Source organism: Nannospalax galili, unplaced genomic scaffold (assembly GCF_000622305.1).
Source record: "Nannospalax galili isolate Female #2095 unplaced genomic scaffold, S.galili_v1.0 scaffold132, whole genome shotgun sequence".
Taxonomy (NCBI): domain Eukaryota; kingdom Metazoa; phylum Chordata; class Mammalia; order Rodentia; family Spalacidae; genus Nannospalax; species Nannospalax galili.
In genome coordinates this window covers 1,279,097-1,287,923 of record NW_008332644.1, presented here as the reverse complement: position 1 = coordinate 1,287,923, position 8,827 = coordinate 1,279,097, and the positions used below count along the sequence as shown (strand labels likewise).

General features: G+C 41.3%; 1 protein-coding gene across 1 annotated transcript in view; it reads right to left on the bottom strand.

The window, feature by feature from the left end:
* Positions 1–8,827, bottom strand: part of Itprid1 (ITPR interacting domain containing 1) — a 141,027-nt gene that overhangs the window by 10,076 nt on the left and 122,124 nt on the right. Inside the window, exons 12-13 of the mRNA XM_008827561.1 lie at positions 4,703–4,785; positions 3,106–4,290 (exon numbers count right to left, since the gene is read on the bottom strand). Coding sequence (XP_008825783.1) covers positions 3,106–4,290; positions 4,703–4,785 — 1,268 coding nt within the window. The remainder of the gene's footprint in view (positions 1–3,105; positions 4,291–4,702; positions 4,786–8,827) is intronic.

Sequence of the window (8,827 nt, the reverse complement as noted above, 5' to 3'; positions counted from 1 at the left end):
GTTTCTAACATGACTTTCAATATTTTTCCTTGTGGTAATTATATTTTTATTATTTTTAATAAAACAATTATTATTTATAAATCTTTGTAAATTTAATTTTTAATGGTCATTTCACTATGCAGCCATGACTGCTTCTTGTATCTCAATCTATTGAGTTCTGGGATGACAGGCATGTGCCAGAACTCCTGGCCCCGGTTTTCATTATAGAATCAAGAATATTTAATTCCACCATTCAGTTCTTTGTGTTGGCTTTCAATTGCTGCCGTCTGCAGCTATCTTTCAATACTAATATTTTTTGTATAAACTTAATGGTCAAGTAAATGTTTACTTCTTCAGAGTTGAGTTTTCCAATCTTGACACTTTTGGCATTTCAAATCAAACAGTCTCTTTGTGGTGGGGCTTCCTTTGCACAGCAGTGTGTCCAACAGCGGCTCTAGCCTTTGCCCACTTGTTGCTGGTAGCACCCACTGACTTTCCATTTCTGACCAGTAAAAATGTCTCCAAAGATTGCCAATGTCTCCTGATATTGGGTGAGGGTAGGAAATTTTTTCCCAGCAGAAGAGTACTTCCTTAGAGTGCTCACCATTCCTCAGTAAGTGGTGGTGGTTGTTCTAGTTACTTTCTGTTGCTGTGAAACAACACAAACACTTACCCAAACCAACTTGGGCAGGAAAGTGTTTATTTTATCTTACACCTCCCAGGTCACAGTTCATCACTAAGGGAAGTCAGGGCAGGAACTTGGAGGCAGGAGCTGAAGCACAGGCCATGGAGGAATGCTGCTTACTGACTTGCTCCTCAGCCCATTTTCTGATACAACCACCTACCTAGGAGTGGTACCCACAGTGGATTGAGCCCTCCTACATCACCAGTAATCAAGAAAATGCCCACAAGACCAATTCAATAGCAGCGATTCCCCAGTTGAGGGGCTCTCTTCCTAGGTGTGTAGGTTGACAACTAAAGCTATCTAGGACAGTGGTTGTAACTATTTTAATTCCTTTTTTTTTTTTTTGGTACTGAGGATTGAAGCATTGAGACCCTCTTAACACTGAGCTATTTTGACACCAGGACCACCCCAGCTATACATTTCTCTTTTCTTCCACTGAATTTTTGGATAAGATATCTGGAGTTGATGTCAATAGCTTTCCCTTATTAGTACAAGCCCTACTCTTGGTTCATTTTTAAATAATCTAAATCTGTGATGCCTTACAATTTGAAAATTTTAATGTAACAAAAGATTTTGTCTTCCGTGCAGTAGTTTCTCTGTTTATGTTAGACTTAAGATAGAATTCTATTGAAAGATCATGTGACAATTTGCTTTATCTTTTATTAATTTTACATAGATCTAGATACCTTAAAGTGGGGTACATATTTGTCCAAGAATTTGGGGTCTCTCATATTTGAATTTGAGGTCTGACTTATCATTTGGTGCTTAGGAGGTTTGCGGAAGATTATGAGCTCTCTCAGTTCCATTTCCTTCATTTATAAAAGATGGAGGACTAGTCATATATCAGAAACCCAATACATATTTATGGCACATGAGAAATTGAAGACTAAGATTAAATAACATACTATAAATAGAATTTTTAGCATAGACACTCAGTAAATATTTGTGGAATTAAAGAATGGGAAAAGAGTCCATGAAGCATAAACCATAACACTCAGTAGATCACAGGTCCCCCTTGCACCTGTCTCCGAACAAATGCAATCCTCTATCACCTGTGCCCTTAACTCTCTGGACCTGAAGTTTCATATGTGAAAGTCTTAATGTTTTGATCCATGGTTAGCTTGGGAGCCTAGCTATGTCCTACCACCAGAACTGTTAAAAAGGAGCTGAAGAGCTCATTAAAAGGACTTATTGACTAATAAAGGACTGAGTAAGGATCACATTACTCAGGTCTCAGTAACTCCAGTACTTTTAAATCAATTACCAAAGGTAGACCAAAAGTCCCTCTCCGTAACATTAGAAGCGCCAGTCATATAGCAATAATAAAACAGTTATACAAATTGGTGATTAGAGTAACCCCCATTAGTTAGTGTCACCTAGAGCGTTCTTGATCCTAGATAGTTTGATCAGTGTCTGAGAATGTTGGGTGCTTTAGAAACTTTATCATATAAAAAATTCTGTCTGTGGCATGAATCATTTCCCTACATATGCATGTGTGTAGGTATGTATGCATTTTGTGGTACTAGGGACTAGACCTAAGACCTTGGACATACTAGGTAAGTGCTCTACCACTGAACTACGTCTGCAACTCTTATCTCCTTATTTTACATGATAGTCCCAGAGATGCTAAGTGGCTCAGGAAATATTATATAGCCCAGTGATTTTAAGAACTAGAACTTCTCAGCTAGACTGACCTGGAGATGAGGCAGGTGCATTAATGATTGTAACCTTGAATGTATGTGTTGATTATTTCATGCCTTAGATGAGAATGAATAGTAATAGTTGCCTTCCTTTCTTCAAAAAGTGTTTTCTGGATACAAAAGAGCAGTTGCACATATGAACTCATGGCAGTTGTGACAGCATGCATGAGCCCTGCACAAGCTAAAGCCTACACTATCCCAGTATAGAAAAGGGAGGTGGTCATGAAGTCCTGTCCTTAGCTGAGGAGCTAGACACAACTGATAGCTTTGGGGTAGGGAGAGTTAGTTTTCTTTAAGGGTGTGATCCCTGGTTGATCAACCACACTGCCATGGATGACCCTATACCCAAGAGTATAAATTGGACTTAATAGAAAAATTCTAGAGGACATGAAGTTGGGGTGTAGGGAAGTGAAGGTGGATCAGGGAGGAGTAGTGGGGAGGGAGGAATAGGGGGGAGGGAGGAATAGGGGGAGAATATCATCAAAATACATTGTATGAAATTTGCAAAGAATTAATAAAAATATTTAAAAACAAGTACTTGATTGGAAAAATCAAATAATTTTTAAAAATTAAGACCATATCTTACACAATAAAACACTAAACACACACACGCTTTTTGTCTGAAAACAGGAGGTATTCCCTGAGTTGTTCCTGTCAGAAAGGAAGGAAACCATCATCCATGTGATGTTAGCAGCATGGTTTGTGAATCTGCCTTCCCAGCTTTGCAGAGGAAATACTTACAGAACAGAGATCCCTCATAGCAGTATCCTGAAGTACTTTCATTGTCTCCAAGAACTGAGCATCTGGATCCTCTGCATGTGAGGACAGATGATGCCAATAGACAGAGGGTGCTGGGCCAGGGCTAGGCCTCCTCCCCTGGCAGTGGGGACAGTGATGACAGCAGACATAACAGTGGGCAGGTACAAGGTGATAGATGCCTGCTGTGGAGGTGCTAGGAAAATCCGTGTCCAAAGAGACTGATTTGGTAAGGGACCAGGGCTGATGATTAAAGGCCTCGTTATGTGAGGGAAAACAGTAATGCCAGGGTGTGCAGGATTCACAGGTACAAGTTTGAACAGCAACATCATTGACCTGCCTCACGTCTGCCTGCAGTCTCAGTCCCGTAGTAGTACCAGGGTCACGTGGAGTGCCTTCTGAAGCTGTTCCTTTATAATCAGTCCCCAAGGCCACAGCACTCTGAGCAGCTGACACCAGGTTGGAGGACATATGGGTTGTCACAGACCTAGAGCTGAAAGCGTTTGAGTCAGTGGGAACATCTCCAGGTGGCTTATCAAGGTGGGGAGTTGATTTTTCAGAGTTTTGAACAAGATCACCTTCTGCATGCTGGAAAATGTGCTGTGGTGGACTCTCTTGTGCCAAGAAGCTGTGGCCAATGTCAGGATGGACTTTGATGCTAAACTCTGTTCCTGAGGACTCAGAGTCTACATGAGAGAAATTATCTTGATTCTGCTCAATCCCCAACGACCTTTGTGACTCAAAGTGGTGCCTTTGTACCAGTACCTCCCCAGCTTCCTCATGCCTCAGAGACCTGCCCTCCTTTTCTGTGACATGAGTCACCATGAAGCCCAGTGTGTTAATACATGGAGAAGTGATTACAGTTCCAACAACACCCCGTGGGTATTCTCCCACTGTGACAGTCTTGGCGAGGGCCATGTCTGGGTTGACTATCTCTGATGGCCCCTTGGTGGTCTCTAGATGAAGCTCTTCTTCCACCAAGGATGCAGAAGTCTTTTCTTCCAAGACACCCCCATCCTGGCTTGACAAAGACATGCTCGCCATGCTCTTGGAATCAGAGCCATCTAGCTCTGGTTGATGGTCCTGCCATGTCACTGGCCTGTGGCCTTTATCTCTTGGTTCTCTACCTGCACTCTCAGTGGGACTCTGGCTGCCTGTCAAGAAAGACACCTGCAGGAGAAACCAACAAACAGGGAAAGAAATCAGGAAGCACCCCTATGGTAAGAATATGTACCACCACCACTGACTCAGGAGTCTTGAGATACAGGCTGTGGATCTGGAATTACATCAGGGTACTGCTTCACCAGGACGTCTTTCCTAGGAGGCTAAGCTCCATTATGTAGAAAGAAATTGAAAGAACATGAACACGAGATAAAAGCTGAACATCTTGGCACTCAGTCCACTGTGATTTTTCCATTCTCCACCCACTGAGTAAATGTGGACGTCAAACCTTTCCAGTTGGGCACTTTCAACTTGTCATTCCCTCTAAGTTAGCCAAGAGTGAACTTAGAATCAGAGGATGGTTGATAGGACTGAGTTGGAGCATATGGACTAAACAGGGCCCCACTCCAGCCCCTTCTACCTGAAGGGTTGGGGGCTCCGGTAGCTCCTCCAGAAACCCGCTGCTGTCAGACTGACAGCTGTTTGCTCTGTCCACTTGAGTGCCTGTGGAAGAAAGAGACCTTGTGGTTAAGGAAGTGAAAACATAAGGCCAACAAGACCTAGATCAAACCCTCTATGTGCCTGGCATGTTAAAGATTCTCCTGGTGCCAAGTCTGATCCAATGCAAGACTGTCAAGGACTTCTTTTCCTCAAGAGTCAGAGCTCATGTGAAACTGTCCTTACAGTTTCCTGATATGAGATAAAACATGGACTAAAGGAAAATAACTAAGTCCTTAAAACTTAATAATAATATGATTGTGAGCTGAATATTTACTAAGGACAAGAAAATTGAAGAAATGCCTATGTCCTTAAATGCCACATTAATAAAAAATACTCTTTAAAATTTTATGTATATGAGTATTGTGCTTGTATGTCTGCAAGTGATCTGTGTCATGCAGGCTGGTGGCAGACAGAAGAGAGTGACAGATCAGATGGAACTGGAGTTAGGACAGTTGTTAGCCACCATCTGGGTTCTGGAATTCGAACCCAGGACTTCTGCAAGAACACCCAGTACTCTTAACCACTGAGCCATCTCTCCAGCCCCCCAAATACTCTTATATTCTGTTTGTGTATACAGATATTCTTTTTCCTTTTAGACATGAACTCTCTCCTAGCTTTGCCCAGACTCTAGTTCAGTGACTGCAAGGTGTTTCAACTGTGGTTACTGTCACCATGAGAGGTTGAAATGAAAGAGAAAGAGTGATGCTGAGTGGGCAAGCTTGAATTTGCAGACATCATATGTACCTATTATGCTCTGTTATGTGGGGTTTGGGAAATAGGTGACTAATAGGTCACTCTACTGAAGATTAAAATACAGCGCTTTATTTTGAGACAGGGTCTCATGTAACCCAGGCTGGCTTCAAATTCACTATGTAACCAAGAAACACCTTGAGCATCTTATCTCCCACCTGTACCTCCTGAGTGCTGGGATCACAGATATGTATTAGTATTTTCTGTTGCTGTGATAGCACACCATGACCAATGGAACTTATAAAAGGAAGAGTTTATTTAGCTTATGGTTCCAAAGGGGCAATAGACCATCATGGTGGGGAGGCATGGTGGCAGAGGTGACTGGAGGAGGAGCAGAAGCTTAAGCATTCACCTCTTCAACCAGGCACAGGAAGCAGAGAGTGACTGGAGATTTGGCAAGGCTTAAGAACTCTGTAAGCCTTACCCCAGTGACATGTTTCCTCCACCATGGCCACACCTTCTAACACCTTCCAAACAGCTCCACCAACTGGGGACAAAATGTCCAAATACTTGGAGCCTACTGGAGACATTCTCATTCAAACCACCACACACCACCACACCAGTTGTATGATGTGCTGGGGTGCTGGGGATCAAATCCTGGGCTTTATGCATACTAGGAGAGTACCAACTAAGCTGCGCCTCCACCCAAATTATGGAATTCTCCCTTCTGTATTGGGAAATGCTAGTATCATAGCAAGGCTTTGTCTCTTTTTGGGTTTAAAAAAAAAAAAAGAGTACGAGTCTGGAAGTTGGCCAAAAATGAAGACTGTTGATGGTGATGTTCACTGAGTATCTTGTATTTAAGTGAGAAATACGTAATTTGCTCTTGCTTGGACAGCTAACTGCTGAAGAAAAACTCAAAGATCTCAGCCACTGTTTAGGTTTTAAAGACACAGTCTTGAAAGATGGCTCCAGTAACAGCAACACCTTTCTCCTCGTAGGACTGTCTTCAACCTGTCTAACTGCCATGTGTCTGAGAAAGTGCAAACAGTCTCTGAGGTGCTCCAGTCACCCAAAATGTAGCTCCTTTGCCCTGAATTCAAAGTAGGGAGAAAAACTGACCTTTCTACAGTTAAGAATCACAAAACTCATATTCTTTTCATTCAGTTTCAAAAATTTAAAAGCTAGAAATCAAAGGCTGTTAAGTATTTAACAGCTAAATCCAGGTGATATTGAGGACTGTGAAGGACAGGAGTGGCCTAACTACTACTTCTTGTTGCACTGTTAAGGATAAAATGTGGAAAATATTTATCAAAGGTAGCTCTAAATGAGACATCCGCTTTTGGCATGTTGAAGTAATAGAACTAGATTTTCTTCTGAAAACAAATACTGAAAAAGTATATGGAAAAATGGTTTTTCAAAGACAGTGGACAACAGACAATTCAACACAGCAATCCCTGAGAGGCGGGCTCTGTGCTATGAGCCCCATGTTTACCCAGATTTCCGTCTCCAGCTTGCAAGCTACAGCATAGAGATAGGGACTTAGGCAGAGGCTAGAAGACAGCTAGAGTTAAGAATTTGGGAATGCTGAGCTAGCTAGAGTTCATAGAGTAGAGGAAGAGAGAGAATTACATGGAGAAAGAGTGCTTGGGTCACTCGAGCAAAGCTCCATCAAAGGGGAGGAACTATCTGAAGGAATTACAGAACCAGGGCTGAGCATTCATCCAGGGCCAAGAATAGGGCAGGATTCCACTATATTGGAGAATTTCATAACTGACATGAAAGGGTGAGGGCATAGACAATACCAAAGTCTTGGCTCAGAGGTGAGGAATTAAGTAGCCAGAGAACGAAAACTGTTCTGGTTCTACCTGATGTCTTAAAATAAGACCAAATGAATCAGAGTCTTTCTGAGTTACCCACCAGACCTAAATGCAAGAATATTTTTTAGGAGTGCAGTGATATTGAGCACATATGAGGTTAAATCTGCAACACCAATCTAATAAAAGATACCGGGCATGTAAAATGTGTACCCACAGATGAACCCACCAGGCTTCAATGGATAGTTTCAAATGAACATAACACAGTTAGCCCTTATTAAAATCAGTAGATCCCAAAACAACATGCATGTGGGAAAGAGACTGGAGGCAAAGGGAGGGTGCTGTCAAGAAATGGAGGGAGATAAGAGAGGGTGAGGGGCAGTAATCAAAATACACAAATCAAAGAATAAATTTAATTAAGTGAAAGGTTAAATCAGACCCAACGAAAAGGTACATTACACACACAGTTAACAAGGGCAAAGACGGAAGGAGAGTTGTCCTTGGAAACAATTCAGAGGAAAGATAAGTAGTAAGTGGCCTCTTTTGAGGACAGAAAGTAAGCACCAAACTTACTAAATTATCTAACTCCTTTCAAAAGATAATTGAAGAGCTGGGAGGTTTAGCTCAGAGGTAGAACATTTGCCTAGCATTTGTGAAGCCTTGGGTCTGATCCCAATCAGTGGGGGACAATCAATGTATTTTAGGGTTTATAAAAAAAACCTGCAAGAGTCCATGAAAAGAAACCCTTATTATAAAATTAGTAGTTTATATGAACAGAGATGATAGAGATGCATTCCGTTAACTAGCATATGCATTTTTTATGGAGTATTTTTACCTGAGTAAGAGAATATTTGCTTATTAACTATCAATGAAAATAATGAATATTAATTATTATAGGAAATTTGTTTGTACGGTATCTAATTTGTATAATGTGTTTAAGACTTGGTTGTTCTTGTTATACTCAAGTCTACTGTTACTTAAGGAATGCTACGCCAACGAAATCTCCTCAGTGTGGTAGTCTAACACGATCTATGCAACAACACATAACAACATATAACATGTAACAACAAAGCAAGTTGACAGGCCAAGGTGAATGCTGGAAATGTCACAGGGTCCCAGCTCAAAATGAAGAACTGTGAGCAATCAATAAATTCTGAATGAGAGAGAATCAGTTTTCTCCAGGGACTAACTTCCCTGAGAGGTATCTAACTCTAAGAGGGCAGCTCTGAACAGGTATACAGGAGCACCACCAAATGGACTCTCTCTTTCTGTCTTTCTGTCTCTCTCTCTCCATATATACACATTTTATATACACAAATATATTTGTATATATTATACAAATTAGATATTGTACAAATTTCCTATAATAATTAATATATTATATATGCATGTATATGTAACAATCAAGGAAGGGGACAGAAAATTGAAAGGAAGTGAGGGATATGGGAGGAGTTGGAGGGGGACTTGAAGGGGTAGAAAGGGTGCAAAGACAATATTCATGTAGGATGTTCACAGCTTTTTAAAAAAAGTCTTCAGCA